This window comes from Melanerpes formicivorus, unplaced genomic scaffold (genome assembly GCF_026170545.1).
Source record: "Melanerpes formicivorus ecotype bairdi unplaced genomic scaffold, bMelFor1.0.p_v2 SCAF_134, whole genome shotgun sequence".
Lineage (NCBI taxonomy): Eukaryota > Metazoa > Chordata > Aves > Piciformes > Picidae > Melanerpes > Melanerpes formicivorus.
Genome location: NW_027142486.1, coordinates 1,018,638 through 1,039,599, shown reverse-complemented (window position 1 = coordinate 1,039,599; position 20,962 = coordinate 1,018,638). Strand labels below are relative to the sequence as shown.

The following is a 20,962-nucleotide window of genomic DNA, read 5'->3' as shown; positions in this document are numbered from 1 at the left end:
TAATTCATATCCTCATGGTGCAGTGAGCAGGGTATTCCATCCTAGAGGCCTTGCCCACAAGGGGAAATGGATTTACAAGCTCAGATTTGGAATGGGTGAGACAAAATTGTAAAATTCCAGATCCCACTGAGGAAGACTTAGCCAAGGCTGCTGCGAACCCACAGTGACCCTGCTGTGACCCTGCTGTGACCCCATCAGTGATCCTGCTGTGACCCCTCTGCGACCCTGCTGTGACCCTGCTGTGACCCTGCTGCGACCCTGCTGCGAACCAGTGACCCTGCTGTGACCCCATCAGTGACCCTGCTGCGACCCTGCTGTGACCCCATCAGTGATCCTGCTGTGTCCCCTCTGCTACCCTGCTGTGACCCTGCTGTGAACCCACAGTGACCCTGCTGTGACCCTGCTGCGACCCTGCTGTGACCCTGCTGCAACCCTGCTGTGACCCTGCTGTGAACCCAGCAGTGACCCTGCTGTGACCCTGCTGTGACCCTGCTGCAAACCCAGCAGCGACCCTACTGTGACCCCAGCAGCAACCCTGCTGTGCTCCAGCAGTGACCCCAGCAGTGACCCTGCTGTGACCCTGCTGCAACCCTGCTGCAACCCTGCTGCAAACCCAGCAGCGACCCTGCTGCGACCCCAGCAGTGACCCTGCTGTGACCCTACTGTGACCCCAGCAGTGACCCTGCTGTGACCCTACTGTGACCCCAGCAGCAACCCTGCTGTGACTCTGCTGTGAACCCAGCAGTGACCCTGCTGCGACCCTGCTGCAAACCCAGCAGCAACCCTGCTGTGCTCCAGCAGCGACCCCAGCAGTGACCCTGCTGTGACCCTGCTGCGAACCCACAGTGACCCTGCTGTGACCCCATCAGTGGCCCTGCTGCGACCCTGCTGTGACCCCATCAGTGATCCTGCTGTGACCCCTCTGCGACCCTGCTGTGACCCTGCTGTGAACCCACAGTGACCCTGCTGTGACCCTGCTGCGACCCTGCTGTGACCCTGCTGTGACCCTGCTGCGACCCTGCTGTGAACCCACAGTGACCCTGCTGTGACCCTGCTGTGACCCTGCTGCGACCCTGCTGTGACCCTGCTGCAACCCTGCTGTGACCCTGCTGTGAACCCACAGTGACCCTGCTGTGACCCTGCTGTGACCCTGCTGTGACCCTGCTGCAAACCCAGCAGCGACCCTACTGTGACCCCAGCAGTGACCCTGCTGTGACCCTACTGTGACCCCAGCAGCAACCCTGCTGTGCTCCAGCAGCGACCCCAGCAGTGACCCTGCTGTGACCCTGCTGCAACCCTGCTGCAACCCTGCTGCAAACCCAGCAGCGACCCTGCTGCGACCCCAGCAGTGACCCTGCTGTGACCCTACTGTGACCCCAGCAGCAACCCTGCTGTGACTCTTCTGTGAACCCAGCAGTGACCCTGCTGTGACCCTGCTGCAAACCCAGCAGCAACCCTGCTGTGCTCCAGCAGCGACCCCAGCAGTGACCCTGCTGTGACCCTGCTGCGACCCCAGCAGTGACCCTGCTGCAACCCTGCTGCGACCACAGCAGTGACCCTGCTGTGACCCTACTGTGACCCCAGCAGCAACCCTGCTGTGACTCTGCTGTGAACCCAGCAGTGACCCTGCTGCAACCCTGCTGCAAACCCAGCAGCAACCCTGCTGTGCTCCAGCAGCGACCCCAGCAGTGACCCTGCTGTGACCCTGCTGCGAACCCACAGTGACCCTGCTGTGACCCCATCAGTGACCCTGCTGTGACCCCATCAGTGACCCTGCTGCGACCCTGCTGTGACCCCATCAGTGATCCTGCTGTGACGCCTCTGCGACCCTGCTGTGACCCTGCTGTGAACCCACAGTGACCCTGCTGTGACCCTGCTGCGACCCTGCTGTGAACCCACAGTGACCCTGCTGTGACCCTGCTGTGACCCTGCTGCGACCCTGCTGTGACCCTGCTGCAACCCTGCTGTGACCCTGCTGTGAACCCACAGTGACCCTGCTGTGACCCTGCTGTGACCCTGCTGCAAACCCAGCAGCGACCCTACTGTGACCCCAGCAGTGACCCTGCTGTGACCCTACTGTGACCCCAGCAGCAACCCTGCTGTGCTCCAGCAGCGACCCCAGCAGTGACCCTGCTGTGACCCTGGGCTCCTGCGCCGAGCAGGTGCTGGACGAACTTGAAAATGATGAGGCAAAAAAGTGGATATTTTGATAAGAGGATTTTTTATTTGGAGAAAGAGTTGAGAGGTTGGAGATAAAGAGCCAGAGGCTTCATGGTTAAGGAGTCTAATGCTGTCTTTAGATCACTTGTGGAGTCAGACACTGATTGTATTTCCAGCTCCTCCCAGAGCCCAAACAGCTGTGCAATCCCAACATGGTTGGTGGAGACCACGCCTGGGTGTCCGGAGCCAGACCCTCTTCACCTTCTTTATTTCAAACTGCCTGAACTGTGGTGCCACAAAAGGGATTTTAAGGAGATAGACTCTAAAGTGGTGTCTTTTACTGTGGCACAAGACTTTAAGCCGATAGCAGCCATGGATGTTCTGGTTGTGCCAGCTGCTCTGGGCACTGTGGCACTGAACCTTTCTGCGATGTGCATTTTGAAGGAGCTGCAGCGTGTTTCACCACCAGACGCTGATTCGGCCTTAGCCTTACCAAGGATCACCACTCCACCAGCTCTGTACCCAGCCTGTCACTTGCCAAGCCCCTACAGGACACGGGATGCAATGGCACTGTGACACTATTGCACTGTGACCACATAGTACTGTGATGTTCTGGCACTCTAACACTCTGTCACTCTGATCCTATGGGACTGTGATGCTCTGGTAGTGTGATGCTATGCACTGTTTTGATATGGCAGTGTGAATCTGGGGCACTGTGAGCTCTGGCTATGTGATGGTATGGCACCAGGATGCTCTGATCTTGTGGAGCTCTGCTATTGTGGTGCTCTTGTACTGTGATGCTCTAGCTCTGTGATACTCTGGCACTATGATGCTCTGAGGTTGTGAAGCTCTGGTACTGTGATGCTCTTTTACCGTGACTCTGTGGTACTGTGACTCTGGCACTGTGAAGCTCTGGCACTGTGACACTATGGCACTGTGAAGCTCTGTTGTTGTGGTGCTCTGTCACTGTGACACCATTGTATTTTGACCCTCTCTCATGGTGGCACTATTGCATTGCTACACTCTGGCAGTGTGACTCTGGCACTGGGACGTTATGGTACTGTGATGCTATGGCACTGTGTCGATATGGCACTGTGATGCTAGGGAACTGTGATACTGTGATATTGTGATGCTCTGGCTCTGTGATGCTGGGGCACTATGATGCTCTGAAGTTGTGACGCTCTGGCACTGTGACACTCTGGAATTGTGATGTTCTGGAACTGTGACACTCCAGCACTGTGATGCTATGCTATTGTGATGCTCTGGCTCTTGATGCTCTGGCACTGTCTTGCTCTCTCACTGTGATGCTATGGCACAGTGATGCTCTGGTACTGTGATGCTATGGTACTATGACACTCTGGCACTGTGATGCTCTGTCGTTGTGATGCTCTGGTGTTGTGATGCTCTGGTTCTGTGATGCTATGGCATTGTAATGTTCTGGCACTGTGACACTCTGGCACTGTGACACTTTTTTACTGTGACATTCTGGCGCTGTGATGGTCTGGCATTGTGATGCTCTGGCTCTACCATGCTCTGTCACTGTGACGCTCTGTCACTGTGACACTATGTTACTGTGACACTATGGTACTGCGACATTCTTGTACTGTGATGCTATGGCACTGTGATGCTGTGGAACAGTGATGCTATGGCAATTTGATGGTATGGTAGTGGGACACTATGATACTGTGATGCTATGGCTCTCTGATGCTCTGGCATTGTTACAATCTGGCATGGTGATGCTCTGACTCTACCACACTCTGGCACCATGATGCCCTAGCACTGTGACAGTATGGCACAGTGACACTCTGGCACTGTGATTCTCTGTCATTGTGGTGCTCTGATCCTGAGACGCTCCGGAATTGTTACTTTCTGGCACTGTAATCCTCTGGTATTGTGGCACTATGCTACTGTGATGCTCTGGCATTGTGATGCTCTGATACACTGACACTCTGGTATTGTTACTCTCTGGCACTGTGATCCTGTGGTGCTGTGATGCTCTGGCACTGTGGTGCATGGCATTGTAACACCTGCACTGACATGCTATGGTACTGTGATGCTACGGTGCTGTAATGCTCTGCTACTGTGACGCTCTGATACTGTGATGCTATGGTACTGTGACTCTCTGGCACTGTGACACACTGGCACGGTGACACTCTGGCACTGTGATACTCTGGCACTGTGATGGTCTGGCACTGTGATGGTCTGGCACTGTCACACACTGGAACTCTGGCACTTTGGCACTGTGACACTCCGGAACTGTAACACTCCAACACTGTGAAACTCTGGCAGTGTGACATTCTGGCACTGTGAGGCTGTGGTACTGTGATGCTCTGGCACTGTGATAATTTGGCAGCGTGATACTTTGGCACTGTGTCTCTCTGGCATTGTGACACTCTGCCTCTATGACACTAGTAGTGGTTTGAGCCTTAACTGGGAGTTAAGAGCTCAGATGGGGGCAAGGCTGAGAATCTCTCCCCTGCTCCCCCCTCCTCCCTCCCAACAGAGGGGGGAAAAAGGAAAAATGGAAAGGGAAGGAGCAAATCCACCAAGCAATAATTTGGAGTCAGCCTGGAAGTAGAGAGGTAAAGAGTTTTCTTTAAACAATATATAACAATATATATAACAATATATAATAAGAGCAGGTAAGGTTCACAAGGGCAATAAAAACCTTTATTAGAATAAACCAAACCAGGTTGGAAGAGACCTTCAAGATCATCGTGTCCAACCCATCAACCAATCCAACCCTCCCAAACTGCTAACCCATGGCACCAAGTACCCCATCAAGTCTCCTCCTGAACACCTTCAATGACGGCTACTCCACCACCTCCCCAGGCAGCCCATTCCATAGCGCAATCACTCTTTCTGTATAGAACTTCTTCCTAACATCCAACCTGAACCTCCCCTGGCACAGCCTGAGACTGTGTCCTCTTGTTCTGGTACTGGCTGCCTGGGAGAAGAGACCATCATCAGCCTGTCTACAACCTCCCTTCAGGGAGTTGTAGAGAGTGATAAGGTCACCCCTGAGTCTCCTCTTCTCCAGGCTGAGCAACCCCAGCTCCCTCAGTCTTTCCTCATAGGGCTTGTGTTCCAAACCCCTCACCAACTTTGTTGCTCTTCTCTGGACTCGTTCCAGCAAGTCAACATCCTTCCTAAACTGAGGGGCAAGGAACAAGGATGGATAGGAGGGGGGGAAAAAAACCAAGAATACAAAACTAGTCTCTCCCTCTGAAGAGGCATGGAGGCAGCAGGGAGAATTACATAGAATAGAATTACATAGGATAAACCAGGTTGGAAGAGACCTTCAAGATCATCGCATCCAACCCATCAACCAATCCAACCCACCTAAACAACTAACCCATGGCACCAAGCACCCCATCAAGTCTCCTCCTGAAAACCTCCAATGACGGCGACTCCACAACCTTCCCAGGCATCCCATTCCAATGGGCAATCACTCTCTCTGTATAGAACTTCTTCCCGACCACATGGCAGAGGATCAGGAGGGCAGCCGCAGTAGCTCTCATCCAGGAGAGGCAGGAGCCAAAAGGAGAGAGCCTAATGACTGCAATGTCCTGCTTTTTATACCCTAGCTGGGCAGGGAGGGGGGAGTGGAACAGACTCAGTTTCCCAGGGGGAAAATGCCCTGAAGGGAGGGCAAAGCACCTGCAAGCCCTCCACCCTGCTCTGTGTTATTTTCAGAATGGGTGTTAACCCACCACAATCCACCCCTCTGTTCCACTTCCACTCTCCTGTCGCAGCCCCTTCATCCAATCTTGACATGTGGTATTGGAATCCTTGGTACAAGTCCCTTGTTATCCCGGCTCGCTCTCTCTCAGGGCAGTCTCTCTCTCTCTGGTGCTGGTCAATGTAGGTGGTGCTTGAACTGGGCAGGGATGTGGAGAAGAATCAGGAATCAGTCTGTTTTTGAAAGGGAAAGGAAAAAATCAGGAGCAGTCCGTTGCTGTAGGGAAGCAGGAACAGGTGCAGGTGAGATGACCCAGGAGCTCTCTGGGTTGGTGTGTGGTGTGTATGTTGAGTCCTGGATGCTAGGCTGATATTAAGCTAGGAGGGAGAAACTTTGAACAACTTATAACTATTCACACAGTGACTATAATACATTGATCCACGCTGCCCCCTCTCAGTTCATCCCCTCTCAGCCAGAGTCACATTCTGCTGTGGGATACACTGAATGTCCCCAGTTTCTAACATGACTCAATAGGTGTCACCAGGCCCCTCAGCCAAGACCACCCCTCGGGTTAGTCTGCACCCACCAGCAGCAGGGAAAACCCACACTGGCTTCCCCAGCAGGTTCTTCTCAGCAGTCACAGGAACTCCATCTCCATCCACTGTTTGCAGCAGGTGGGACTGGGCAGGACAAGCTCATTTCACAGATCCTCTGCTGGTCACTAACCAAGTGGCTTGAGCTAGGTGTCTCTCCCAGTTCCTAAAGGCTCCACTCCCCATGGCTTTTAGGGCGGTTTTTAGCAAGCCAGTGGAGCGCTCAACCTTCCCTGCAGCTGGTGCAAAGTATGGGATGTGGTAAATCCACTCAATGCCATGTTCCTTTGCCCAGTCCCTTAGGAGATGGTTCCTGAAGTGGGTTCCATTGTCTGATTCAATCATCCCGGGGGTGCTGTGTCTCCACAGGACATGTCTCTCTAGGTACAGGATGGTGTTGCGAGCAGTGGCATGAGGTACTGGGTAGGTCTCCAGCCACCCTGTACTTGCCTCCACCATGGTCAGTAGGTACTGCTTGCTACTGTGAGACCGAGGAAGGGTGATGTGGTCAATCTGCCAGGCCTCTCCGTACTTATATTTCGACCATCTCTCTCCATACCACAGAAGCTTTGTGCGCTTGGCCTGCTTGAAGGCAGCACAGATGTCACACTCATGGATTGACGAGAACGGAGACAGGGATGGCAGCACTCAATATGAGTAATAGAAATCATCCAACTTTTTTGTTCCATGCTTTATTATTTATAGTCTTATCTTATACATAGTTAATTCTATTCTAATTTAACACATACTATTGGTTTAACTCTAAAAGGTTACATCATTATTTCACTACTCTGTGGTTTTTTCTACTAAGTCTAATTGCTCTTTTTCCCAGATCTTGCCTCCTCCTTATCTTGTTTGTCTCTTCTCAGGGGAAGCTTGACCTTAGCATATCAGGCTCTTTTCCACAACTCCTACTCCATTGCTATATTTTCAACAGAAAGTCCTTCAAGGCCTGAATTGCACAGATGTTCCTGGGACCATTGTCCCTTCTCCCTAAGCCAATCCCCAACAATTCCCCCATTTTTCTTTTGTGCAAGTAAGGCCTTGGAGGTTATCCTTTGAACACTTTGCATGATACAATTATAGACAAGTTTAACAAGAATCAGAATTAGTACAATAATACCTAAAAACCTTAAAGCTTCTTTTATCAATTGTATAACCCACTGTGACACATTCCCAAATATTGATCTTAACCAATCATCCAAGGGACTTTTTACAATTGCAACAGCACGCGTGTGATTCCTTAGCCACTTAATCTCAGCATGCATTGACACTCCATGATCTGACAGGTTCAAACAACACATTCCATCAAAGTCTTCACACCCGTACCCTTGAGCCATTGTTCCAGTATTGTAGAGCAAGCATAGTGAGTATAGCACAGTAAAGAAGGTAAAATAAAGCAAAGAAGAAGAAGTGCATATCAAGGGAACTCCTACAACTTATATAAACTGGGAGAGCCTCGCTGGCATAGCTTCATTGGTTCCCTATGAGTGACCACACATTGCACTGTTATAGATTATTGGTCCAACTCCTAATGACATGTGAGGTTGTTGATGCAGGTGTGTGTCCTGTTATTCCCACATAACTTTCTGTGTTTATAGCTACCAGTGTCCTGCTTTAGTTACATGCTGCAGGCACAGCACTGTTTTGCTACACTGCTAGCCACTTCTGCACTTATGCTGAGCATGGCCTACCACCATGTCAGGCTCTAGGCCTACACTGCCAGATCGCTCACACTGTTCGTCACTGGCATTTGGTCATAGGAGTTGTTCTCATCCTATACAAGATACTACTTGCATACACAGAAGCTAGCAAATTAAACCTAAGCTATATAGCAAAAGCAGGAGTTCTGTAGTGCAGCATGTCTAACAGACTGATGTAACCCATACAAGGCACAAAGCTTAAGTTGAACTAGTTACAATGTTCTAACAGAGCTGGCATAATACATGGTCAAAGATAACAGGCATTGTAAAGAAGAACTTAGATCTTAATAGTTCTGATCTTTACATTTCACTCCTGACAGAGAAGACTTGATCATGCCTGAACACATTGCACACAGACATTAAGACACAAATCCTGTCTCACACTTCCCATCTGAGGGACGCTGGGAGCAGAGGGGAAAAAGTCAAATTTGTGTGCTGAAATAAAGACAGTTTAATAGGACAGAAAGTGAAAGGGAGATGTAATAATGATGATGATGATGATGATGCAAATCTAATTAGAATGTTGTCTTAGTTTAGAGAGTGGACAGAGATCATTTTGCTCCCAATGGAAGTAAACCAAAGACACTCTTGTGGAATTGGAGATAAGTACAGAAACTGTATTCAGAAATAGACAGGAAAAATACAGAATGCATGAAAATGCACAAACCCCATCCCCCAAGCAGACTGAACCACAAACCCCAGCTGCTCCTTTTCTCCCCCACTCATTGTCTCCCTGGCCTAAGCAGGCCATAATTGCACAGGAGAAAATTAGTCAGGCGTCTGCAGGTCTGCCCTTCATGTTAGCAGGAGATAAGGACTCCCTCCAAAGAGCTGGGTTGGTCTCTTCTCCCAAGAAACCAGCACCAGAACAAGAGGACACAGTCTCAAGCTGCGCCAGGGGAAGTTTAGGCTGGAGATGAGGAGAAAGTTCTTCACTGAGAGAGTTATTCATCATTGGAATGTGCTGCCCAGGGAGGTGGTGGAATCACTGTCTCTGGAGGTTTTCAAGAGGGGACTGGATATGGCACTTGGTGCCATGGTCTAGTTCTGTGGTGACAGGTTGGACTCGTTGACCTTTGACGTCTTTCCTCTGCCCAGCTGGAGACAGGACCCTTTACTTCTGGTCAGCATAGGCAGGGTTTGGGTTTTGTAGCTGCAGAGCAGAATTCCCTTCCTCCAGGTGGAAAGTAGGAGCAGCCCTTCTGCTCCACCCAACAGACCCTTCAGCAGCACTTTTCCTGGGTCCATGGCCTTTGGCTGTTGGTTGTTCTTGCACTTCCTATCCCCAAGGTTCCAGTCCCCAGGTAGGTTCACCATGCCACCTCCTCATGTCCTCCCTGGTCACACAGGGTGGCATGTGGTGTGTGCCAGCAGTGCCCTTTCCCTTGAGCAGAAAAAGCCTGAGCCTTAACTGCAGAGACACAGCTCAGTGTGAGAGAGGAAGGCATCCTCTTGGAAATGCTGGGACAAGGGCTGGGATACAGGCTTGTGGGGAGGAGGTGAGATTCTCTTGCAGTCCTGGAGGGAACTCCACAACACCAATCAGCTCACAGCACAGGGTTGATAGGCTCAAGAATTCATCCCTGAGCCACTCAGCTCTGACAAAGAGCTCCCAGAGCAGGAGCTGTCACAGTGACCATCTGCCAGGTGACTGCCTGCTCTTGGGCAGCTTCCAAAGCAAACTCTCAAGTCTGTTGCCTTAGGCCTTTGCACAACTGCCCCACAGCAGAGCTCTTGTTTAGAGTTAGTGTCCTGTAAAGAGAGACCAATGGCCCTTCAAAATGCCCCAGGAGGTCAGTGCTGAAGGGGCTCTTTGTGCCACAGGCCCTGGGCACTCACAGCTGAGCAGAGGTGCTGCAGGAACAAACATCCTTCCTCTTGACAGGGCAGCTCTGGCCCCACCATTAGCTCCAAGTGGCTGCCTGGGCACAAGAGCCCTCTTCATTGTGACCCTGTGGATGGCCACACCCTGCTCAGGGACAGTGCTGGCCTGGACCAAGGAAAAGGGCATTGAAAGGACACTCAAGGGCTTTGGGTGAGCTGTGGCCAAGTTCCAGCTAGGGACAGGGCTGGAGCCAGAGTCTTGTTGGGGCCAGAGTCACTGGGACCTACCATCCAGGGGCAGCTCTGCAGAGTGGGACCCAGGTTGTCTGGGAGGGCTCAGTGGCCCCAGGCATTGTCAGGGTGAGGGCCAGGGCAGAGGATATTCCCCTCTGGTCTCTGCTCTGGGGAAGCAGACATGACCACTTTGGGTCCTGGAGTGCAAGGGCAATGGGTGGGCTGGAGCTGAGCACTGCAACCACCCCAGCACTTCCCCCAAATGAGCTCTCATCTCCCAGTGGTCAGCACCCCCCAGTGCTCCCCAGCAGTGCTTCCAGTCACTGAAGATCTCAGTGTCGAGGCTTTAAGCACTGGGGTGTCGTAAACCATACCTTACAGGCCTCCTAGATAGGTCCCAGAGGGGGACCAAAAAGTGTAATCTCCTGTTATTTCATGCCCATAAGCCCTGCATTTCTATAAACACTGCCATTTCTCTTTGTTCTTCCATTTTTTGTACCTCTCTGCTCCCAGGAGGACAGGTGGAGCTTCATCTTGGGTTTGTGCAGGGGACTCAGGCTTGTTCAGCCTTGGCCAGGCTGCCACTTGGGGCCTGGAGTGGCCTGGCTTGGCCTGGAGCTGGCAAGCAGAATTTCTCTTGGGGGTGGGGAGGAGGGTGCATGTGAGGCCTGGGTGTTTGGCCTGGTTTGGAGGAAGGTGGTGTGAAGCTTTGGCTTAAGGAGGTTCTTGGAGAGCCATGGCCGAGGTGGATGATGGATTTTGTGCTGCTGTATGCAGTTGTGATTGATACTTCCACTGCCACTTCTTTCTTTCATAGCCAGCAGGGAGCATTGTCCTTTACTCCCCTGGGAAGGGCTGAAGAGCAGCTGTCTCGCTCCTCAAACCAAGACACTCAGCCACTCTGCTGTCCCTACTGCCCAGGCCACCAATTGTCCTCCCATCTCCCAGTGTTCCCAAGAAGAGGAGTCAGTCTCAGCCCCAAATTTCCCCAGGGGGCTGGAGAGGTGTCAGGGATGGCTCTTAGTGACCCTGGGTTTGAGTTTGGTGTCATCTCTGGGGCATTACTGGAGTGAAAGACTGGGCTGGGAGGTGAGGGAGACTGGAAGGTGGCAGTGCTGGGAAAGGAGAGGCACTGGGAGATGGGGAGGGTCTGGCTTTTGGAGTCTTCATGTTGAAGCAGTGAGTGGTCACTGCTGTCAGCAGAACTCTATCCACCCCACCCCCCAGTGCCCCTGGAGGCCTGGGCTGTTTGATTTGCAGCTGCCCCATGCAGGAAGCTGGAGAGATGCCAAGGAAGGTGGATGGATCTGTGCCAGAGGTGAGGGTGACTCCGTGCCAGGGCTGGGCTTGTTGCCAGGGCTGGTGCCACTGCCAAGCCTGCCTTTGCCCTGGGGGCTCTTAGGAGGAACAAGGAGGAGTCATGAGAAGGATAAATCTGGCCCTCACCTTCCCCAGCTTCACCCAGGACTTACCACACCACAGAGGAAAATGAAGGTGGCAGTGGTCGGCGTGGCTCTGCTCTTCACCATCCTGCTGTGCACCCCAGCAGATGCCAAGGTAAGACTCCAGTGCCACAGGGAGGGGCTCATGGGGATGGGTCATGGCTACACGACATGTGGAATGAAATTGGAGTGGTGAGGATGAAACCCCTTGATTTGGCCTCTCCCTTGCCCAAGCAAGAGGCTCCTCCAGGCTCCCCTGCCTCTCCTGGCAATGCAGCTCTCTCCCTCCCACAGCTCCATCTCTTCCCTCCACTTCCCCCACTAAGCAGCTTCTTGTGCCCAAGGCCTGAGTTCCTCAGTGAATGCCTGGAGCTGTTCCCTCCCTGGGAAGGTCCAACACCAAAGCTGGGAAGGCTCCCACCAGTTTCTCCTCTTGGTGACCCCACACCCCTCCCTTCTGCAACTCCCCAGCCCATGCTTTTGCTCCCCTCAAACATCTTCTGCCTGGGATCTCCTCCATGTCCTATCTAATGTCCCCAGATGCCCTCCCTTTGATCTCTCCCAATGCCTTTCTTTCCATCTTGTCCCTCAGCCCTTTGCCTTTCATCCTCTCCATTGCAGTGGTCACCCCAAATCCTCTTCCTGCCATAGCCATTCCCAAACACTCTCCCAGTCCCCTTGGTTGTGTCCTCTTCCTTCTGCCCCACCAACCAGCTCTCTTGATGTCCCCATGCCCCCTCATCTTGAATCCTTTACCTATCAATTGCACCCCACACTGTCCTGCCCCTTCAACACTCCAGCCCAGTCCATTGGGGTCCATTAATTCACCCCAGGGCTCTGTGGTTGGAAGCCTTTTCCTTAACCTCATCCTCTTTGGAGACCTGAATTCCCTACACTCTTCTTGTCTCCATCCCCAGCCCTGGACCCTGCATGGAGAGGCATCCCAGGGGAACTTGGAGGAATCAGGCTGAGGGGAGCAGAAGGCATTTTCCCCTTCAGACCAGAGGGAAGCCTTTGGCCTGCTGGGACTGAGGACACTTGTGCCCCACTCAGGGCCCCACTGAGGTTCCTTCCAGGTCACCTCTTTGCTCTTCCTCCCTAGGCACTGCTGGAAAGCATTGAGGAAAATTCTCAACTGGATGTAAGTAGTGAGGTGGACTTGGAGGGCATCCAGTCTGGGGGACGGGAGGGCATTTTGGCCCTCCCATCTCTTGCTGGGACTGGAGGTATCCCAGTGACCAGTGAGGTCTCCTGGTCTCTCTGCAGGTGAATGTAGCCAAACCTGAGCCATTGGAGAGTGTCGAGGTGGGTACCACGAGTTCTGCTGGCCCCACCCCCTCCCTTCCCATGGCCACAACACTGCAGAGCATCCCAGGGTGCTCCAGCACACCCCAGTGCATCCCACTGCAACTCCAGAGAGTACCCCAGCACCCCAGTGCTTTCCAAGGGAGGACCTCTCCCCCAGAGCCCCCTTTGCATCCCCATCCACCCCAGTACAACCCAGTACACCCCCGGATGCCCCAGTACACAACCACACAGCCAGGTGGGCCCCTTCCCAGGACCCTCACTGCCTTCTGGGCACCACCATCCAAGCTCATCTGCTCCAGAAGCAACTTCCCCAAGGACTCCATTGCTTCCCCCCATCCTCCCAGCACACCCCAGTGCACCCAGACTTGTCCCTAACCTCCCTTTCTCCCCAGCTGCCTGCGGCTGATGTCCTGCTGGAGCGGGTGCGCCAGAAGCGCCTGGCTGTAGCTGCTAAAGCTGCTGTCTAGGTGAGCAGCACCAGGGCATTCCTAACCCCACAAAGAATCCTGGGCCCTGGGGCATCCCTGAGCCCTCTGGGGTGGGCAGACCTTAGGTGTGAGAAAAGGAAACAGAGGTCACTGTCCCTGATCCGTGCCCCAGGGGACACAGCACAGAGCTGGCTCTGTGCCTTTGCTTCAACTCACTAGGGCTCTACAGACCCAGAGGGTCGCTGTGCAGGCCAGGCAGAGGCTGTGGTGCCACACAGACCCCCACAGGCACAGTAAGAGCTGGGCAGGGCTCTGGGAGATTTAGGGACATCCCAGGGTAACGACACACTGGGCAAAGGACTCTGATGACATCTGGATCTCAGGAGAGCCAAATCCTGTCCAGGGTATATTGAGAGCTCCAATTCCCTTCTCTTTCCCCAGGTCTCTGCAAAGAGACATAGTGGGGACAAGGTTCCTCTTATGTCCTAGCTGACCCTGGGAGTCTCTCTCTTTCAGGACTGGAACTGCTGCTGACACCTCTGTCGTGTCCCCCTTCAGAGGAAAGAGGAGATGATCATCCCTGGATGTCCCCACCTGATCCCCTGGGAGCCCTGGGCCATGTCCCTCTCATGATCAATAAACCCCCTCAGCAAAGCTACACTCTGTGTGTCCAGGACCATGTTGCCCCTCCTCTGCCATTGCCACAACACCTGCATCGTCTGGCAGCACCACAGTGAGGAGCAGACTGGCAGAGGGCAGGTCTGGGAGCATGGATGCCTGGGAGCCTTTGTCCAGAGAAGGTTCCCCTGGAGCACCCTGCCATGAGGCTGGGAGATGCAGGCAGTCACAATGCCAGGCCTTGGGCAGGTGGTGTTTGGGAGGGGTGAAACGCTCTGGTGTTTTGGGGTGAGGGCAGGTGAGAAGCATGGAGAGGCAGCTGGGACCCCTGGGTCCTCTGCCCCACTCTGGCAGGGGTGGTGGTTCCCTGTCCCATGGGCTCAGCACCCCTGGGCTTACAGGAGATTTCAGAGCCCCATGCAGGGCCCAGCGGCCTTCCTGGCCCTCAGCCCACACTCTTCTCTGGGGTACCCCAATGCAGACCAGGAGGGCAGGCCATGGGCACAAGACACTGGTTGGATGCTCCTCTGTCCCCTGCCCTGTGTGGCCCAGCCTTGGGCACTTTGTGTCCATTCTCTGGGCTGTGCTTTGGTCTCTCCAGGCATGCACTGACTTACCAGCGACTGTCACAGCGGCAATGTTTCCCTCACCCCATGGCATGTGGTGATCTCAAGGGTCTTTTCCAGCCTCAGTGGTTCCATGATTGCATCATTTCCTCTCTTCAGTGGAGGTGACTTCAGGGGAATATTTCCCTGGATGCAAAGGGAGACCTTAGCATCCCCAGGGCAGCCAAATGCAAGAGGAATGGTGGGCAGCAGCTTCCTGTGGCTTATCCCTGGACTGCAGGGAACCAACAGGAAAAGGGGAAACCACAACTGGGGCCTAACAGTACTTAAAGGGCTGATGAGAAAGCTGTGGAGGGATTCTGAGCAGGGCCTGGTGTGACAAGGCAGGGGCTGATGGTTTGACCTGAGGGAGATTCAGACTGGAGAGAAGGAAGAAATGTTTGACACTGAGGGAGGTGAGAGCCTGGCCCAGGTTGCCCAGGGAGGTGGGAGATGCCCAATCCTGGAACCATTCCAGAGGAGATTGGAGGGGGGCTTTGAGCAGCCTGCTCTAGTTGCAGATGTTCCTGATCATTGCAAGCAGGTTGGTCTCTGTGATCTTTAAAGGTCTCTTCCAACCCAAATCATTGCATGATTCTGGGATTCTTTGGGATTCTTGAGGACAAAACATGGAGAGGTGTCCTGGCTTGAGCTGGAATAGAACCAACTCTGTTCAGGGATCTGACTGCTCAGCTCAGTCTCTGCTCAGTGCCATCACTTTCTGATGTTCAGAGCAGGTTTGCACGGTGGCTGCCTCTGGCAGTGAGAATGCTGATGTTCAGAGTGCCTGCCAAGGATTGGTGTGCAGGCCAAGGTCACTGCTCAATCTTGTGTTCCACCTTGGGGAAGCAGAGTACAAGGCTGCACTTGCAGGGAGGAATGGACAGGAGAGGTGACCCTGAACTGATCAACAAGGGATTCCACTCCATCTACATCACACTCAGTGTAAAGCTGAGGCATCACCAGCATGACACCTCTTCCTCAGTGGCCAACACCCGAGGGGGACTCTGTTCTGCCTTCTGTCACAATCCATGAGTTCCTATTACAGTCTGAAGGGGGAACTTCAGCCTAGTCCCTGACTGCAAGGAGTGAAAGTAAAACAACTTTTTAGTACCCACTGGGCACAAAAGCAAAATAATGCTAAGGTCTACAGAAGTCATTCCTGTGACCCTGTGATCCTGGGATAGAGAGCAGTGTCACAGCAGATTGGTCACAGGCTCCAATATGATAATTGAAGAGGTTCATGAGAGCATCTGAGGGCCCTTGTTCATGCCCCAAATAGCTGCTGTAAGCCAGCAAAAAACCAGAGCTGGGTCAATGAGCTCATTCTGACACAACTGACACAATAGGTCCCAGAGGACTGGAAGCTGGCCAACGTGGTGCCCATCCACAAGCAGGGCCTGTTGGATGAGCCAGGCCTGTCAGCCTGACCTCAGTGCCAGGCAAGATCATGGAACAGGTCATCCTGAGTGCAATCACACAGCACTTACAGGATGGCCAAGGGATCAGGCCCAGCCAGCATGGATTTAGGAAGGGCAGGTCCTGCCTGACCAACCTGATCTCCTTCTATGATCAGGTGACTGCCTGGTGGATGTGGGGAGGCCTGTGGATGTAGTCTACCTGGACCTCAGCAAGGTCTTTGACACTGGCCCCCATAGCAAACTCCTGGCCAAGCTGTCAGCCCATGGCTTGGATGGGAGCACACTGCATTGGGTTAGGAACTGGCTGGAGGCTGAGCCCAGAGAGTGGTGGTGAATGGTGCCACAGCCAGCTGGCAGCCAGGCACCAGTGCTGGGCCCCAAGGACCAGTGCTGGGCCCTATTCTCTTTAACATCTTTATTGATGATCTGGATGAGGGCATTGAGTTCATCATCAGTAAATTTGCAGGTGACACCAAGCTGGGGGCAGGAGTTGATCTGCTGGAGGGTTGAGAGGCTCTGCAGAGGGAACTCAACAGGCTGGACAGATGGGCAGAGGCCAAGGGCAGGAGATTGAACACATCCAAGTGCCAGGTTCTGCACATTGGCCACACCAACCCCATGCAGTGCTACAGGCTGGGGTCAGAGTGGCTGAGAGCAGCCAGGTAGAGAGGGACCTGGGGGTGCTGGTCGATGGTAGGCTGAACATGAGCCTGCAGTGTGCCCAGGCAGCCAAGAGGGCCAATGGCATCCTGGCCTGCATCAGGAACAGTGTGGCCAGCAGGAGCAGGGAGGTCATTCTGCCCCTGTACACTGCACTGGTTAGGCCACACCTCGAGTACTGTGTCCAGTTCTGGGCCCCTCAGTTTAGGAAGGAGGTTGACTTGCTGGAATGAGTCCAGAGAAGGGCAACAAAGTTGGTGAGGGGTTTGGAACACAGCCCTATGAGGAGAGGCTGAGGGAGCTGGGGTTGCATAGCCTGGAGAAGAGGAGACTCAGGGGTGACCTTACTACTCTCTCCAACTACCTGAAGGGAGGTTGTAGACAGGCAGATGATGGTCTCTTCTGCCAGGCAGTCAGTACCAGAACAAGGGGACACAGTCTCAGGCTGCGCCAGGGGAGGTTTAGGTTGGATGTTAGGAAGAAGTTCTATATAGAGAGAGTGATTGCCCATTGGAATGGGCTGCCTGGGGAGGTGGTGGAGTCACTGTCATTGGAGGTTTTCAGGAGGAGACTTGATGGGGTGCTTGGTGCCATGGGTTAGTTGATTGGGTGGTGTTGGATTGGTTGAAGGGGGACACGATGATCTTGGAGGTCTCTTCCAACCTGGTTTATTCTATATTCTATATTCTATATTCTACTTCCTCCTGATTGCCCTGAGGATATTAAATTCACTGCTTCATGGTCACTGCAGTCAAGGATGTCTCTGAGCCTCATATTGCTTATCAGCCCTTCCCTGTTGGTGAGAACAAGGTACAGCATAAATTGATAACCTCTGGGACAAGAGGGCACTCAGAGGGAGGCTGACCCAGCCCTTGGCTTTCTCTTCCATGGAACAGGCAGGGAGGATGGAGAGATGTCAGTGAGGGGGATGAGAGATTGAGGTGAACATGGAGAGAGGACTGGGTGTCTTCAAAGGCAGAGGTGCAGCTATGGGACACCATAGGGCAGGCTGTGGTGGGGACCACTGAGGGCACTGGCCAGGCTGAATGCCCTCATCAGAGATGACCTCTTCATCACCATGGCTGTGGCCATTGTCTCTGCAACCAGAAGGTAGCTGAACTTCATTCACAAAGACCTCATTGCCTCCTTGCCCCACCCAGCAGTGTCACACCATAGACCTGCTCCAGCCATTGCACATCCTCACATCCCACTGCCCCAGGAAGAGCTGTGAGCCATGTCTGAGGGACAGGATCTCCCTTCCGAGGGGCTGGGGGCCAGGACTTGGCCCTTTGGCTTGATCAAGCCCATCCAGGTTTGCTCAGCATCAGAGCAACCCTGGCACCGTCTTGAGCTCCAGGTTGTTGCTCTTGCTTCTGCTTTTCTGCTCTAACAAGCCCCTGGGGAGGCTTTGTCAGTGATGGTCCTCAGTGGGACCCATTAGGGCTCCAGCAAAGTTGGCAGTTGGCATTTGGCTTCCTGAGAGGTTTCTTCAGCTTGCTCTCAGTCTCTGAGACTCATGGACTCAACACCAAGGCCACCAGAGGAGTCATTAAATGCCTGGGGCTGGTCCTCTGCTGCTGAGCTGAGCCACACTCCTGGGCTGGAGGGAGCTTCTGTCAAGCAGGCAGCACTGCAGAGAGACAGCTCTGCCCAGGAGCTGCTCCTCTGCACAGGGCAGCAGGACTGAGGGCACTGCCAGGACATCTCAAGGAGATGAGGAAGGCAGAGAGAGCTTCAAGGTAGGCAGGACAGGTTGGGTGCTGAGAGCTCAAAGAGGAGAAAGCTTCCCAGCCCTGGACGTGGTGAGTCTGTGGTGCAGGAGGATGGATTTGCAGTTTGTGGAGCTTGTAAAGCTGCCACATCCCACAGCCTCTGGGATCTCTCTCTTCTAGGGAGGGGCAGGAGATGATCCAGAGCAGAGCTTCCCATCTGCACCATCAGAGACACAGGACAGGACAGCTACCTCCTGCTGGGGTGACTGCAAGGCTGTGAAGCTTGGAGTGCACAGAGTTCCTACACAGAAGGAGGAGTAAATATGAGAGGATTGTCTGGGAAATAGCCAAGGAGTTGTCTGAAGGAATTATCTCCTAATCTGTATGATGTCTTCTCCTCTTTCAACAGTCCTCCATGCCCAGAGACAGACCATGTCCAACAGCAGCTCCACCACCCACTTCCTCCTGCTGGCATTCACAGGCACAAGGCAGCTGCAGCTCCTGCACTTCTGGCTCTTCCTGGCCACCTACCTGGCTGCCCTGCTGGGTAACAGTCTCATCATCACCACCATAGCCTGCGACCACCACCTCCACACCCCCATGTACTTCTTTCTCCTCAACCTTGCCTTCCTAGATCTCATTTCCATCACCACAATTCTTCCCAAATCCATGGCCAATTTCCTCTGGGACACCAGGGCCATCTCCTATGCAGGATGTGCTTCTCAACTCTTTTTCTTTTCCTTGTTCCTTTCAGCAGAGTATTTTCTCCTCACCGTCATGGCCTACGATCGCTACGCTGCCATCTGCAGACCCCTGCACTATGAGACCCTCCTGGGCAGCAGAGTTTGTGTCCTCCTGGCAGCAGCTGCCTGGGCCTGTGGCTTTCTCACTGCTCTGCTGCACACAGCCAATACCTTTTCCCTGCCCCTCTGCCAGGGCAACTCTGTGGAGCAGTTCTTCTGTGAAATTCCCCCAATCCTCAAGCTCTGCTGCTCCACCTCCTACCTCAGGGAAGTTTGGCTTCTTGCTTTCAGTGCTTTTGCATTTGCAGGATGTTTTGTGTTCATTGTGGTGTCCTATGTGCAGATCTTCAGGGCAGTGCTGAGGATCCCTTCTCAGCAGGGACGCCACAAAGCCTTTGCCACCTGCCTGCCTCACCTGGCTGTGGTCTCCCTATTTATCACCATTGGCATCTTTGTCTACCTGAAGCCCCTTTCCATGTCCTCCACATCCCTGGATCTGGTGATGGCAGTTCTGTACTCGGTGGTGCCTCCAGCAGTGAACCCTCTCATCTACAGCCTGAGGAACCAGGAGCTGAAGGATGCCCTGAGCAAACTGATCCCTGGGTGTTTTGAGAAGCAATAAACTCTTTGTGTTCTCCTGCAGAGCAGTTCTGATGCCTCTCAGGGCAGGCCCAGCCTGGCTCCTGTACTTGGGGAGGTTGGGGGGTTGGGGGGGTGGAGCTGGGGAGGGGGATTTTTGCTCTTTATAATGTTGTCATCCCCTTTCTAATCCCCTCCCTGCTTTGCTTTTCTGACCCAGAGTTTGTGTAACAGGAGCTGTGCTCCTTCTTTGGTTAAACAACAGAAAGGCTTTTCTGTGAGCATTTGTCTTTTCCTGAGCTCCTTCCTCCAAGCCTTCTCTGCAGCTCCAGGGGCAGTTCATCTCTTCAGAGGTAGAGGTGAAGAGTCCCAGCACAACAGCTCTGCCACACAGCCCCAGCACTTGTTCTTCCAGGGCTGCTCTCTTTCCCCTGCCACACTCTCCTTCAGATCCCTTGTGTTGGTCTAAGGCCTGAGCGCTGTGGCACCTTGCTCATGGCTCTGCCGTGTGCAGCCCTGTGACCGCAGGCAGGGACAGGCCATGAGCACTTCTGTGACTGAGCTGGCCCCCAAGGGCAGTTCCATGAAGACAGGTGATCTGCTGAGGGCAGTGTCTGGAGGCTTAGGTCTTCATCTAAAGTTTCTTTCAAGAGCATGCCCAAGAAATTGTCCCCCAGAGACAAACACCAGGGAAGGGTTGAAGTGTGGAGTGTGCAGGGATGGGGCACACAGCAGTGTCCTCACACAGCCAGGCCTCCTGCAGGAGTCCTGAAGAGCATCAGAGCAGGGTCTGACCTGTGCCTGTGCTCACTGCACACCCTGGGGAAGCTGTCCCAGGGCAGTCATCCTGGACTAGTCCCTCACAGCCACCACTTCCAGCACTGGCCTCTCACCCCAGCTTGGATAGGTTCTTTGTCCCTCCCTGGGAGGCCAGCAGTGCCTGCTTGCATTGTGCAGGTGAGAGGTCAGCAGGGGCATTGTGTGTGGGCTGAGGGGAACCTGAGTGAGCACAGACACCAACAGCCAAGGCACTGGAGGTTGGAGGAGCCTCTCAGCCTCTGGCAGGGGCAGCAGGAGGCCAGGGAGACCCTGTGACTGCTGCAGTGCAGGGTCTGTGTGAGTGATGGGGAAAGATTCTGTCTCTAAACATCCCAAGGTGAGGAAGGAGTTCATGAGGCCAGCTCAGATGTGGACACCTGACAGAGCTCTGACCTTTCTGTGTGTGACTGCAGAACAAACTCTCTGCTCCA

General features: G+C 53.6%; 1 protein-coding gene and 1 long non-coding RNA gene across 2 annotated transcripts; both read left to right on the top strand.

Moving 5' to 3' along the window:
• The first annotated feature begins 11,645 nt into the window (after positions 1-11,645).
• On the top strand, positions 11,646-14,032 carry LOC137456660 (uncharacterized). Its single transcript, XR_010991074.1, has 5 exons — positions 11,646-11,753; positions 12,741-12,779; positions 12,905-12,943; positions 13,339-13,413; positions 13,891-14,032. It is a non-coding gene; the product is annotated as an uncharacterized lncRNA (long non-coding RNA).
• A 4,790-nt stretch (positions 14,033-18,822) lies between these two features.
• LOC137456690 (olfactory receptor 14A16-like) lies at positions 18,823-19,755 on the top strand. Its single transcript, XM_068168250.1, has one exon. It carries the CDS (start codon positions 18,823-18,825, stop codon positions 19,753-19,755), a length of 933 nt encoding a protein of 310 aa, XP_068024351.1.
• The last annotated feature ends 1,207 nt before the right edge of the window (positions 19,756-20,962 follow it).